The sequence below is a fragment of the Anomalospiza imberbis genome, chromosome 13, assembly GCF_031753505.1.
Source record: "Anomalospiza imberbis isolate Cuckoo-Finch-1a 21T00152 chromosome 13, ASM3175350v1, whole genome shotgun sequence".
Lineage (NCBI taxonomy): Eukaryota > Metazoa > Chordata > Aves > Passeriformes > Viduidae > Anomalospiza > Anomalospiza imberbis.
The window spans coordinates 11,966,370-11,981,051 of NC_089693.1; the positions used below are offsets into that span (position 1 = coordinate 11,966,370).

The window sequence follows — 14,682 nt, forward strand, 5'->3', positions numbered from 1 at the left end:
CAGCCGGGCACCCGCGGCCCTGGCCCCGCGGTGCCGCTCCCCGTCCGCGCCGCGGCCCCTTTAAGGGGAGGCGCCCCCTCTGAGAGCGGCCCCCGCCGGGCTGCGGGCGGCCTGCGCGAGCGGCGCTCGGCGTGACGTCACTGCGCGGCGCCGGCGGGGCCGCGCTACCGCCATGGCCGACATGGCGGATCTGTTCGGCAGCGACGCGGACTCGGAGCCCGAGCACAAAGGTGCGGGCGGCTTCTCGCGCTCTCTGCCTCTCTCGCTCGCTCTCTCCCTCCCTCACGCCGCCCGGGCGCCCCCGCCGCGGGCTGCGCCGCCCGCCCCGCCTCGCCTCTGCCGCGGCCCCCGGGCGCGGGCGGCAGGCAGGGAGGGAGCGGGGCGAGCGGCGCGGAGCGCAGGGAACGGGGAAGGTTGGGCGGCGCAGCCGGATTCTGGAAAGCGTGGAACGCCTGGGTTAGGTCCCTCACGTTTTAAAAATTCTTGTACGCGTTCCTGTAAATGACTTTTCAAGGCAGGTGTTCTTTTTATTTTCCTGTTGGAAACCGCATTTACCAGCCTCGGCACTGAGGAGTAGCTCCATTGTCATAAACCTCCGTGGGTAGATGACTTGGGTTAAATACAAAGTGACAATTTTGGATCTTATAAGTCACATCTATACTGTTACTTATTTAAGCCGTCACTATTTCAATTATTACCTTCGTTTGTGTAATTCTTTATTCTTTCTACAGTTTCAGAATCTGAGATCACAGCTTGTGCTTTGAAACTTTCGGGACAGCGATCATTTTTCGTTGTGCCTTTCTTTGGCTGTGCTTTTAGTCGCAGCCATTTTATTTTACTATTCTCACTGACTCTGTTGATCTTGCTGACCGTTCTCTGTAGGTTCTCTCTGGGGGGTTGGGTTGTGATTTCGGGGTTTTTGTTAAAGCAATGCACATCATCTCATGTGCATCCTCAGAGGGGCATCCTGACTCTTGAAAGGGTGATGTTTATTTTGCAGATTCCGATTCTGGCTCTGATTCCGACTCCGACCAGGAGAACGCCGGCTCTGGCAGCAATGCTTCCGGCAGCGACAGCGACCAGGACGACGACAGGGAGGCCATAAAGCCCAGCAACAAGGAGTTATTTGGAGATGACAGCGAGGATGAAGGGGCATCCCATCACTCGGGGAGCGACAACCACTCCGAGAGATCCTACAACCGCTCGGAGGGCTCGGGGCACTCGGAGCACGAGGACAACGAGCCGTCGGACGGGGAGCAGCACAGCGCCTCCGAGGCTGCGCACGACGACGACGAGGATGAGCGCGAGCACGGCTCGGACGAGGGCAGCCATCGTTCCGAGGGAGATGGTTCTGAGAAAGCGCACTCGGAGGATGAGAAGTGGGGCAAGGAGGACAAAAGCGACCAGTCTGACGATGAGGAGAGGCAGCAGAACTCTGACGATGAGGAGAGGCAGCAGAACTCTGACGATGAGGAGAAGGTGCAGAACTCGGATGAAGATGAAAGGCCACAGGTGTCTGATGATGAGGAAAGACTCCAGAACTCAGATGAGGAGAAAATGCAGAACTCTGATGATGAGGAAAGGCCACAGGCCTCAGATGAGGAGAAGATGCAGAACTCAGACGATGATGAAAGGGCCCAGCGGTCTGAGGAGGAGAAGATTCAGAACTCTGATGATGAGGAAAGGGCCCAGCACTCCGATGAGGAGGAGCAAGAGCACAAATCTGGTAGGAATGAATACAGAAATAATGATTTGCTGCTGGTTTGGTCTCTCTTTACTGTTTTATTCACATTGGCCTAAAACATTGAAACTTCAATGTAAAGGCATTGATTTCATAGTTTTTGACTATAGTCATCTTTGCAATTTTTTTTTGATGCAGCACTTTCAGAGCTTATTAACAGGAATTTTTAAATTTGTGGACCAAAATTTTTAATTTGCTGAGAATAATTATGCTCCTTAGTAGAGTCTGCAAGGGGCAGCGATAGCGAGGATGAAGTTCTGCGAATGAAGCGGAAGAAACCGATTGCATCAGATTCAGAAGCGGAGAGTGACACAGAAGGGCAGAAAGGTAAATGCTGGGGGGGTTTGTGGGGTTTTGGGTCCTTTAATCCTCCTTTTGAGCCTGCCGTTCATCAGCTACAGGGCTTGATAGAATTGGTAGTGTTTGCTGTACAGTGCCATGGAAATAACCAAACAGACATCAGGAATTCTGTGTGGGATGCGCATGCTGGTCCTCTCCAGATAGCTCTGTCAAGTTTTCTCTTCTGCAAATATTCTTTCATGCATTTTTACTGAAAGATATTGAAAAATGGTTCCTTTAATCAGAGCAGCCCAGGGAACCTGTGCTATGTTTTGTGGTGGTTTAGCTGGCTGAGGAAGAGGCATTTATATTCTGAGAAGTAAAACCTTCAAAATGCATAATGAAATTTCTTTACTTCTGTTCAGTTACTTGAATAAGGATTATCTTATACTCTTCTGTTGTCATTTTTCAACTTGATTTCCTTATTTGATAAATACATCTTGCATTACGGCTGTGTGTGCATATATATGTGTGGTTTAAAATTGTAATTTTTCTGCTAAAGAGCATGCAGATGTCATGGATCTGTTTGGAGGTGCCGATGACATTTCCTCAGGGAGTGATGGAGAAGACAAGCCACCAACCCCAGGACAACCCATTGTAAGTGGACTTGACTTCTGAGATAATTAACATTGCACTCTGAAATGCAGAACACCAATTGAGTTGGGTAATATTCTAGTGAAAAAAGAGTAGTGACATTAAGTAGCATTACAGATGATTTTGTCCTAGCTGAAAGAATTATTAAAATTTTATGCATAACAATTTCGCGTTTGTCTGCCTTCTCCCATCCCTGGTCCACTTTTTGAACTTTAAAAAAATATAAAGAATAGTTTGATTGCTACCAAATAAAATACAGAGCCACAGCTGTCTTTGGTACCTTATTACGGCTATTTCAGAAATATTTTTAGTTTTATGATAATTTTTCATCTTTTATTGATAATAGATAAAAATACCATCTTTAATCTTGTAGAAAGTGTCCCCCAGTCTCCACTGCTCAGCTGAAAACTCTGTTGTCTCCTTTGCTGTTCTTTATTGTCTTTGGTCTCTTGAGTTTGCACTGATGATTGAAGTCACTTAAAGTGCCACATGACAATGCTGAGTTGAATTCCTTTCAATGAAAATGCCTGAATTCTTTTATCCAAATCTTCCTGATCTCTCTGTGCCTATGAATGACTTTCTTTAAACAAAATGTAATTATTAGAGCAGCAGTAGCCAGATAGATTTTTTCACTTATGTTCCTGTTCTTTTTTTTCACTAGGATGAGAATGGACTGAGTCAAGAACAGCAGGAAGAAGAGCCTATTCCAGAGACCAGAATAGAAGTAGAAATACCAAAAGTAAACACAGACTTGGGTAATGATTTGTATTTTGTGAAGCTGCCCAACTTCCTCAGTGTGGAGCCCAGGTAATTGTACATTAAATATAGGACTGATAAAGTCTTTCAGTGTTTCCCTATGTTGCTTTTGTTTGGTATGTGTTTACCCTATTTAAAGTTGTTGACATTAAGATGCATACTTTTGGTTGTGATTAGTCAGTAGTAATGGTTGTTGTTTTCTAATCAGGTAATTTTATTATGAAGGTGGGTTTCAGCTTGATTGAATAACTGATTGTCTGTAAAAACCAGACAAAAATGTGATTTAATTGAAAGCACATGCTATCAGTTGAGTTGTAAGCATAAGTTTAGGCTCTCAGAGATCTGAAAGGCAGATGCCCCGACCCTTGTGTACGTTCTAGTGATTAAAAACACCATTTTGAATTTCAGAAAAAGGCCTTTTTTATTTGTGTACGTTAAATGTACTATTTATGAAGAGGCTGGTTACTTGTTTTCCTATTCATCTAACCCAAACTGAAGTCATTTACTGGAATGCCTAAGGAGCAGCAAAATCCATAGAGTTTTTTGTGATTCTAGGTTTGGCCCTAAAGGCCTCCTTCAGCACTTGCAGCACAATGCTGTTGAGTCTGGGTGTCCTGCTGAGCAGCTTTCTTGCTTTGTTCCCAAGGTGCAGTTTTAGCTGGCAGCACAGCCTTGTTGGGGTCACACCTCAGCTCAGTCATTCTCCTGGGCTGGGGCTCCAGGCTCTTTCAGGGGAGAACTGTTCCAAATCTGGGTAGTGGCTGCTACCAGTGAGAGAACTCCTGGTGATCTCTGGAGGTCAGACAGGACTGAAAACAGAATTGTACAGTAGCATAGTCCATCACTTTTCCCTTGAGCAGCCTAGGAGCTGTTAGGAAGGAAGTTAGGGAAAGGGTTCCCCCACTCACTTGATTCTGAAAACGTTTTGTGGCACAGTCATCAGATTTTTTCATGGAGGAGAGGAGAAACAATTTCATCTTCCTTTCTCTTTGGTTGGTTTAGAGATTGAAATAAAAACAAAGAAAAAGAAAAAAACAACAAAGATTGTGCTCTTAGAAAATCCCCGATTCACCTAATTTATGAGATATTTCTTTAATTTTATTTTCCTTCTATGATCTCATATATTTTTTGTTCCATGCTTAACCCTGACCTCATCATGCTGACATAAGGAAACAGAATTTTCTGAAGCAGACTTGTTTTCTTCAGCTGGAACATTCAGAGTGTGAATGTTACTCTGTAGCTGATGGTAGAGAGAACACTGGGGTCGGGCCCCCAGGCTGAGAATTAGTGCAGTGAATTTCTTGGCTGCAGAAAGGGCTGTCCCACACTGCCTGCTGTTGTGAGCAGGGAATAATCCAAACCTCTTAAGCATCTGTTAACTTGCACAACTCTGCAATATCTGCACTAATTTTCTTAGAAGAATAATGAATGTGTTGTAAAATTCGTTGCAGACCATTTGATCCCCAGTATTACGAAGATGAATTTGAAGATGAGGAGATGCTTGATGAAGAAGGTAGAACCAGGTTAAAACTCAAGGTACAGTATTAATTTTCCTTTTGTCTTTTACACTCACTTAGGCACTTTCCTTCAAAGTCTATTTCACATATTTTGGAATGGTGTTTTGAGTTTTCAGATTATCAAAATGTGGGCACTGAGGAAAGTTGATCTATTTTAGTCATAAATTTTTAAAAAGTTTGACAGCTGCATTTTGCCTATAAAAACAATACTTTTCACCTTTATTTCTTCGCATTATGCCACAAATTATCAAGCCTTTCTAACTGCACTTCTTGACCTATATAGAGTATATTTTACCTCAGTATTCCTTATGAGCTAGAAAAACTGTTTTGTTTTTTTCCCCCTACAGGTAGAAAACACAATACGATGGCGGATGCGACGAGATGAGGAAGGGAATGAGATCAGAGAAAGTAATGCACGGATAGTTAAATGGTCAGATGGAAGGTTAGTTTGCACTCTTTGTTACTGAAGTAATGCAGTTGTTCTTGCAGTGACATACAAAATTGGAAGGTCAGCAAACTTTGACATCAGTTCTGCATGGTACAAATTATTTTCATCTCAGTGCTTTGAAAGGTTTATGCTCTGCTTAGTTTAGGTTGAAATAGAATTATTGGCTAGATAAAAAAGGAAACATGAAGGCTTTCTCCATTAAGAAATGAGACAAAAAAATAGATTGCAGTGGCTTTATCAAGTAACTGATGTGGGAATCTCTTTTAAGCATGTCCCTCCACTTGGGCAATGAGGTCTTTGACGTGTACAAGGCGCCGCTACAAGGAGATCACAATCATTTGTTCATCAGACAAGGGACAGGCCTGCAAGGACAGGCTGTGTTCAAGACCAAGTTAACCTTCAGGTAAACTGCTGTTCTATATCAAATGTTGATACTGTTCTTGCGATTAAGTGTTGTAACTGGTATATAAAGATTAGATATGCCAGTTTGTAAATCTTCAGAGCTTCACTGGTTAGTAAGAATGTGCTATTTTCCAAACTCAGTTTTTCAGTAAGATTTGTCTTACATCACGTGTCTGAGTTGGGAATATTAATGTGCCATTTCCTGCATTGTGTAGGCTACATATAAGTTTTTTGTATACATGTCTTAATTTGCATTTTTACATGCAATCCTGATTTGAGTCAGAAAAAAGATTACTGTTTCCTGAAGTTAATCTTTTGTCTGAGGTACAGTTGCTAACAAGAGGGCAACTGCTTATTGAGATGTTGATGTGAACTGTGAGGAAGGATGTATGTTTAGGTTGATAAGGGTCAAAGGTTGTAGGATTCTAGCCTCATTAAGGGTAAAAAAGGCCTTAGAGATCTTTGAGTCCAACTGTTAATGGCTGGACTGCTGATTTTACTGAGAGAAGACTTGCAGTCTCCAGTAGGTGTTACAGTGCACATAAATACTTTTTAAAAAGGGTTGATGCTTTTACTTTTGTGCAGGTGAATCTGTGAATTCTCAAGTATGCTGGCCATACCATTGTCTTTTGAAAATGGATGTGTTCCATAAAGAAGTTTTTAACCCCTAGCAATTTTTTACCAGGCCACACTCTACAGACAGTGCCACTCACAGGAAGATGACTCTGTCTCTGGCAGACAGATGTTCAAAGACCCAGAAAATTCGTATTTTGCCAATGGCAGGCCGTGACCCAGAGTCTCAGCGCACAGAAATGATCAAGGTATTGTGGCATGGAACTTTCCAATCTGCTGGTTTAATCTTAACTGTAATAGAGCTGGACATTTTTGAATATTCTATGATTAATGAAAAACAGTAATGTTTTGGAGTTTTAAGCAAGAGTTCCAAGCCATGGGTGTGGCTTGCTTCACCTGGCAGATGACAAAACAAAGAGAATATTTGCAGCCTTTACACTGCCGTGTAAAAAGCTACAGTAGAACACTGGGTGCTCTTGAGGTGGCTTGGGGGTTTTTTATCCCTCAGTACACTGCTTGTCTGTTTGGCCAGAAAGAAGAGGAGAGGCTGAGGGCTTCCATCCGCAGGGAGTCGCAGCAGCGGCGGATGCGGGAGAAGCAGCACCAGCGGGGACTGAGCGCCAGTTACCTGGAGCCCGACCGCTACGACGAGGAGGACGAGGGGGATGATGCAATCAGTCTGGCAGCTATCAAAAACAGATACAAAGGTGGCATCAGAGGTAATCATAAACCTTAACAGCGTGTCATTAAGGCCTGTGTGATTCAGACAGGGTAATTGCACAGGACAGCCACGGTAAGATAGGATTTATAGGATTTTGTCAGTTCATTTGATACGTGAAGAGACGTTTATTCAGTTCGTGTGAGTTTATTTTGTTTACTCTGGACTTAGGTTCTGCAAACATTTTGTGGCACTAAATATAAGACATTTTTAATATTCTTTCTTCCTCACCAGTTTCAGATAAACATATTTGGCTTTTTATTTTTTTCTGGAATGTGCAGAGGAACGTGCTAGAATCTACTCTTCTGACAGTGACGAAGGCTCAGATGAAGATAAAACTCAAAGACTACTCAAGGCAAAGAAACTTAATAGTGATGAGGTAAGAGAAGGACTTTGCTCTTAAGCTGCTCATTTTTAATGAGGAACATTTCCTTCACTAAATCTAGTGTTTAAACTTGGGACTTCTGTGGTTTCATTTATGCCATGATGAATGTGTTATTTGACTTGGCATGCTTTCCATGGTAATTAATCACCAATTTCTTATGCACTGCATTAGTTTACAGACCTGAGTGATTCCCAAAGGAGGACACTATTGTTATTGCTGATTTAAAGATGGAAAAATTTATGCAGAGTTAAGTAAAATGAATTTACCAAAATTATGCAAGGAGTAAGAAGACTTAATATTGGAATCTTAGTGCAGTGTTACCTAAGTTATGTGGTCCTCTCCTGTTCATTATGGAAATAGTGGAAGCATTTTCACATAGTATTTCTGCTCTTTTTAAGTAGAAGAGTTAAAATGCTGAGTTAAAAAGACTTATTGTCCATTGCTAACCTTACATTTTCCATCACCCCACCATCATCTGAAACACTGGGCCCTGATCAAAATCAACTGTAAGCTACAGCAGGAGTGCTGTTTCCTAATCTAAAATGGTGTTTTATTGGTTTGTAATTTATGACTGCTGGGTCTTATTAAATGAGTCTTTGTGAATATTGCATTTGAGGTTTAGTTCAAGTCTTTCACTGCTGATACAGCACTGCAGTGTTATACAAGGAGTAAACTGCTCTAATTTTCATTTCTGTAGTGTGTTTCCTGTAAAGTCCCTGGGAGGCCTCACTCCCCAACCCCTTGGGTGTTTTCTGTGTGCTGAATGCAGGTTCTTAGTGCTCTTACAGAGTCAGCTGAGTTATTTGCACTAACAGGTGTTGTAATGTGAAGTGGAATTAGTAAAAATTATTTTTGTCTTCTAAAGACATAGATTCCTGGCTTTTTATTATATATCAGAAAAATTTAATGTATCAGAGAATATAACGGCCATAGTGAGCCATGTAGCCAAAACTATGATTTTGTAAGCCCTGTGAGCATTTGTTAGTAGAAATTGAATTGTTTATTTTTAAGACTCTTACTAGATGTGTTAGTTCATGGTACAGCAATGTGAGGACTTGTCAGTTCCATTCTCTCAGAAGAAAAGGTCTAATCAGCAGCATTTCTCTGCTGCTTGAGGAGCAGCAGCCTCCATTTTAAAGAGTGGCTGGAAGGTAATGCTCCTCTGGGGCCTTGGGGTGGTGCTGCAGTGTCACAGAAAACCCCAGTGGTGCTCGAGTTCTTGTGTTCAGTCCCCGCAGGGGGAGTGTGGTGTTCAGTGCATACCCACACCTGTGGAACTCTGGCTTCCTTGTACACTCACCTGCTTTTACCTGCTGTCAGTCAACAGCACAGCACAAATCTTTGTGCCGATACTTTGTGCTGATTCTTTGTTACCATTACTGCAAATGTCAGTCCGTTATTAATAATATACTTTATCACCACACAGCAAGTAGTTTCACTGTTGCTGCAGTTAATGGGGATATTCTGCTGAACAGGAAGATGACTCACTGAACAATAGCCCAGCTAGATTACAAGAGAATGTTTGTTCTGAGGAAGAAGCTATCATTGAGATTCCCACCCCTGTTAATTTCTGTTTTCCATGCTTAAAATTCCTTCGTAACTGCGATTCTCCCGGTACGTACTTAACACGTTGATATAGAATCAAATGCTTTTGGATAAATATTCCTTGGAGTTCTGAAACACTAAAGTTCTAGAACTCAATCTTTCCTCCTTAAAATCCAAGCAAGTTGCTTTAAAAAATAAATAAATAAAAAGCCAAGCCCACACTTCCAAAACCAACAGATGGAAAAAGGGATGAGGTTACTTAGGCCTGAGAGTATTTTTAAAGATACACTTCTTTTTCAACCGTAGTTGGGTTCCCACTTGTTCCTCATGTCACTATTGATGAGTTTTGCATGAACAACTCATGATTTAAAATGTTGTTTGGAAGGATGATTCAGACTGAATTGGTGGAAGTGTACATGGAGCAAAAATCAACCTGTTGACTCCATGACCTAAAAACTGTAGATCAACCCTATAAAAGTCTTTATAGTATTGCTTGTAAGCAGGTAATTAACTCATTGATTTGAGTTCCTTTGACCAGCTCTTTGAAGCCTCATAAACTATAAACTGTTACATTTCTTGGACTGTTAGCTGGTGTTGATTCTAAATGCCAGTGATTCCTCCTAATGTTTTTCCTTTATGCCAGAGAGCAGTTAGTTTAGTTTTGTCCTTCTGATGAGCAAAATACCTGCCCGCTTCCTGAATTCCTTTGTTTCAGTCGCTCTGATTCAGGCCATACAGGTATAAATAGTCTGAAAATTTAGCAAAGCTGCAGGGGCTGCCTGAAGGCAATGTGTCTGTATGCTGGAGAACTCAGTGCAAATTTGAGGAGGTGTCCATGCTCATGAGACCTGCTGAGAGTGCCCCTCACATGCTGTAAATGCAGATAATGCAGGGAGCCTCTGTGCATGCCATGCTCGGGCAGAGCAGCTGTGGATGCAGGGCCAGCGAGGGGGTGGAGCTGCAGCTTCCCGGACCCTCCTGGTCTGGGGTGTGACACTGGGAGCAGCCACTCAGTGCTGAGGGCAAGGGCTGGCACAGAACCAGCCCTGCTTCACAGTAGCACAGAATGGAAAACTGCAACTCGTAATTTTGCTTTTCTTACAAGAAAGACTTTGAGGTCTTTTTGTTGTTGTTCTGTGTTTTTTCTACTTTAGCTGGAAATATGGTAGTTTATTTTTGTCCTTTTTTTGCCTGTAGGAAGGTGAACCTTCTGGAAAAAGAAAAGCAGATGATGATGACAAAGCAAGTAAGAAGCCTAAGAAATACGTGATCAGTGATGAAGAGGAAGAAGATGATGATTAATATTAAGGAAGCGCAGCAGTTGATTTTTTTTGTTGTTTTTCTATATATATGTTTATATATATTGTACAGTTCTGTTAGAGCACAGATGTAAGTAACCATAAGGGGCATATTTTGATAAAGGAAAATTCCGAAGTCTGCGTTTCTGGTGTGAATAAAGTTTTTTTGACTTCCTTTGATTCTTAAAAGTTTTGTCTCATTGCAGCAAATGTTGCACCAGGGATCATCACAGTGCTGATTTTAATCTTGCACAGTGCATTTCAGTTTTGGGATCTGTAGTAGCTGGTTACCAAGAGAATTGGTCATTAACTTAGTGAGTTCACTGGGAGAAGCCATGCTAATCTCTGTGGAATACTTAAATGAGAAGTTTGCCCGACAAGGGTATGATGGTAGAGCTTGCTAAGAACATACAGTGGTGCAGTGCAACTCTGTTTCTCCCCTGGATATTCCTTATTTCCTGTTTACTGGACAGTACATTACTATGCTGGTATAATTTGCTACTAAAAATATTTCTTGCCATGTTTGACTAAATAATTTTAACTGCATGAATTTCACAGTTAACTGATCACATAAGACATTTATTTTTCATGCATTGAAGTCCAGAATGCATATCTGCATCTTGCCAGAGCAGTAATAATAATAATAACAGCAATAATAGTCATGTGCTAGTGATGTAAATATCAGAGTAAAAGCACTTATTTCAACAAAAGTGCCATTTCTGCCAGCAGAGCTGAAAGTCTCCTTTAAAAGGTGAAATGAATCACAGTGCAAAAAATGCAACATGACAGTTGTGTCTCAGAATCTCATGTAACTCTTACGGTGCCTTTCCTCTTGTTTCTGGTAGTTTTTATAAATGGTTTTGTTTAGCTGGGATATCACTGGAGGAGAATGTTCTGGACAGAACCATTGCTGTGTTCACACATTTTTCAACACCTTATTTGACAGTACAATACCAGCAGTAAAACAGTAGAAGAGATAACTGAACTTTTGCGCTCATTCTTTCAGAGATGAAATACCATGTGCAGTTTTTCTCACTGATGAGAGAGCATTCATATGTTATCTGTGCTGCTCTTTTGGCTGACTTCTCACACAGTCCTGCAGAGCCTGAATGTAACTTGAAGTTGAGAAAGCAGATGTAGCTGAACTCCCCTATAAACAAAACCATTGAGTGATGCTGTGCAAAGTTTATGATGTGGATTTGTGTTACATAAGCTGAAATAAAGTAGCTGGTAGTTATTGAAGAGGGATTGATCCCCATCTGTCTCCTGCCAAACTGAATTTGGCTTGTTTTCTAAAACAGAAGGGAGAAAGTGCCTCAAAGTGAGCGCTTTGCTTGTGGCATTCCCTGGCTCTTTGAGTTAGAGCTTTCAACCTGGACATCTTGCTTTTGTCATCTTTAACTAGGATAGTTGTTTGCCACAATGCTCTGCCTCCACTTCTCCTGTCTGGAAGGCCCGGGAGCATTCTGGCTGCAGAGCACAGAGCTCTGCATGTGTTAATATGTTCTGCTGAGCACCTGACTGCAGTGGAGACTGCGAGCAAGAAAAAGTGAAAATTTTCATCCTGGAAGTCTGAGAGCCTGAGAAACTTTTTATATACTTAAGTAGTTATCTGAGAGTTTCTGTGCCTCTTTAATGTGTAGATAAAGTCCCCCAGCTGCTGGAATTTTGACCCTGTAATCCTCTTAGTTTAGACCTCTGCTGGGAGACTGGTTCCTTACATGAGGTTACCTGCTCTCCACTGGTTACCTTCTCAGGAAGAAGCCAGCTGTTTAGGAAGGGACTCATTCTATATGGATGTAACATGCTGTACTTTCACATAAAAGCCTCCCGGATACCTCTAAAATAACACATTTGGCATATGGAAACACAGCATAATTTCACTGGTAATGTCTTTACTTTTATATCAGTTTAATGGAAATGTTGGCTATTTTTATTTTTACTACACTTCTAAGAGTGAAAATGTTTTAATCACTTTGGTAAGTTTGATGCTGACTAAGCCTTTACTAAGTCAGTGGTCCACTTTAGCTTCCAAAAATGAGGCTTTTTGTGGATTACAAAGATGAAAAGAAGTAATTTTTTACACTGTCGTCTTTTGTAAATTGCTCCTTTAAAGTCGTATTTAAATGTGGACTTTTAGAAAGTGTTTTCTCAGCTTAAATTGGTTTAACAATCATCTTGTAATTAAAGTCGCTTGAATGAACTTAGCCTTATCCCCGGTATTTTTTCAGTTGTGGGTCTAATGTATGGTTTTATTTAACTCAAAGACAGTTTTTGCTCTCCCTTTTCCCAGCCTCCCAGTCTGTCTGTTGATGGAATGAGGGTTCATAAAACCCATGTTTTAGTGCCTGGTGAGTACTTATGGTGGGCTGGTAAAAGATTTGGGTGTGTTGCACAGTGTCAAGAGAGCTCAGCCCTGACCTCTCACTGCCTGAGTGGGCACTGCTGTGAAAGCAAAATACTCCCACTCGGGTAGGAGGGGGGCAGATTCCCTGAGGAAATAAGTTTTCTCCTTCCTGAGTAGGATGTGCAAATGAAGCTTTCTTGGGAAGAAAGACAAGTATCTCCAGTGGAAAGTACAGGAATTTATTACTAGATGTTCTCTAAAGTTATCAGGACAAAATGGCCTTTATTTCAGCACTCAGTGCAGCATGCAGTTACAGGCTGTGCCTGGTCTGTCCGTGTTCATTTCAGGTCTGGACTGAAACCTTTCCAGAAATCTGCCAAACAAGCCAGGAAGCAGCAACACAGCTGCCACAGGGCAGGTTTGAATAGGGCCTGTCAGAGCCCAGGGAGGGTCACAGGAGCGAGCCCTGGCACTGGGATGTCCTGGGAGTTTGTGTAGCTTTCAGGTCAGGCAAGAGCAGCCCAGCTGAGCACAGCACCCTGAAGGTATTGCTACCCACTGACCCAAAGTGTTCTATTATGGAATTACATCTTCAAATAAACCCAAGGGCACTTCCTTCTCTTGCAGTCATAGATAACGAGAATATATAGGAATATATAGGAATATGTTTACTTTTATCTTGACAGACAGCTAATTTGATCTGGCTGCCCTTACTGTAGACATGCTGGATAGGATGTTGCTGTGAATAAAAGTGTTTGATGGGTATTAAAATAGCCACATCTAATTTTAAATATCCTTAATTCCAGTGGGATGAAAGAAATATGGGGCAGGGGAATGAATATTCAAAGATATCAGGTGTTGTCCTGTAGTGACTGAATGAGCTCCAGAGTTTTCTGCACCTCTATCTGCCCCTGTTCTTATCACAGAGGTAACATCTGTGCATATATTTAGGTTATTTATGGTGCTTGTCTGGTTGATAATTAGGTTTGTGTCTGCTGTGACTGGTTAGGTAATGTTTTCCCACGATCTCCACTTGCAAATGACTGGTTTTTGTTTTAGAATCAGTGTTGTAGAGAGTTCCTTCAGAAGGTTTCCTTCCTGCCCTTCAGCTCACATCAGGGGGTTGGTGCTGCAGTCAGCTCAGTCCCCTGCACTGTGTTTTCCCATCACCTAAGGGGGCTGCAGTTTCTTTTGGAAGCAGTGGGTTCACAGTTGCCTTGGGTGAAGGCTTTTCTGTTGTGAGCTGAGTGATTGATACTGCTGTTTTCACAGTAGTGTCAGGGCACAAGGAATTAAGAGCAAAAACGTGGAAGTTTCACACCTAAGCCCTTGTTAAGACCCTTGTTGACAGTGAGCTCTGGGAAGCTCTTCAGAGCAGGTACTTGCTGTAGCTGCAGGTAGGGTTTGGCACGTGGAATCCCAGGGGATCTCAGGCTGGGAGGGAGCTCTAAGGAATGCTGAGTCCGGCTCGCTGCTCCTCAGAGCTGCTTCAAACTAAACCATGGGACTAAGAGCGTTCACTTTTGGAACTCTGTCAGGCTTGGTGCTGTGACACTTCTCTGGGGAGCTGTTCCCGTGCCCACCCACTGTCGGTTTCTCGAGGTCGGGATTGAAGGCACTTGAGACGGTATTTCATGTTCGGACTCAGGCGTTTATTATTTCTTATCTATGTTACAGTCTCACTACCATGAGTTCAGCAGCTTTTTCATTAGCAAGGCACAACTAAACTAACTAAAACTTGTTACAAGGTCTTTTAAAACTAAACTATCCAAATAAGAAAGGACACCTAGATTATTTTCCCTTTTAACCCAATAACTGATCCCTGAAGTCCACAATGAGGACTTTTCTGTCCAATCACAAAACACCACCCAAACCCATGAAAAGAAGGAAGAAGGTAAAGAACAACCTGCCTCTGCCCTAAAACCTCCATCTTGCTTCCTATTTATTTCTATATTCTAAAACCCCAAACTCTAATTTTTCCACCCTGTGATATCACACACTTCTAACCAACTACACACC

The 14,682-nt window shown here is 42.2% G+C and overlaps 1 protein-coding gene across 6 annotated transcripts; it reads left to right on the forward strand.

Annotated features, from left to right (window-relative positions):
* Positions 1-103: 103 nt before the first annotated feature.
* Positions 104-10,496, forward strand: LEO1 (LEO1 homolog, Paf1/RNA polymerase II complex component). Of its 6 annotated transcripts, none has more exons than XM_068203977.1 (13): positions 104-230; positions 1,001-1,726; positions 1,961-2,068; positions 2,583-2,677; positions 3,336-3,481; positions 4,882-4,966; positions 5,295-5,389; positions 5,664-5,798; positions 6,483-6,618; positions 6,903-7,089; positions 7,370-7,467; positions 8,949-9,087; positions 10,216-10,496. In XM_068203977.1, the coding sequence occupies exons 1-13, from the start codon at positions 173-175 to the stop codon at positions 10,221-10,223; spliced, it is 2,016 nt and encodes a 671-aa protein (XP_068060078.1). In that variant the 5' UTR covers positions 104-172; the 3' UTR covers positions 10,224-10,496. The 6 variants fall into 6 exon arrangements, with proteins under 6 accessions (XP_068060078.1, XP_068060080.1, XP_068060081.1 ...); XM_068203979.1 differs by having other exon boundaries at positions 1,964-2,068; XM_068203980.1 differs by lacking the exon at positions 8,949-9,087.
* Positions 10,497-14,682: the final 4,186 nt, after the last annotated feature.

What these genes read in the sequence shown, in the direction of transcription:
- LEO1 (XM_068203977.1), top strand. Translation starts at nt 173, where the DNA reads ATGGCCGACATGGCGGATCTGTTCGGCAGCGACGCGGACTCGGAGCCC. An exon ending in TGACACAGAAGGGCAGAAAG is followed by an intron (nt 2,069 to 2,582) that starts GTAAATGCTGGG and finishes TTTCTGCTAAAG; the next exon opens with AGCATGCAGATGTCATGGAT. An exon ending in TTCCTCAGTGTGGAGCCCAG is followed by an intron (nt 3,482 to 4,881) that starts GTAATTGTACAT and finishes AATTCGTTGCAG; the next exon opens with ACCATTTGATCCCCAGTATT.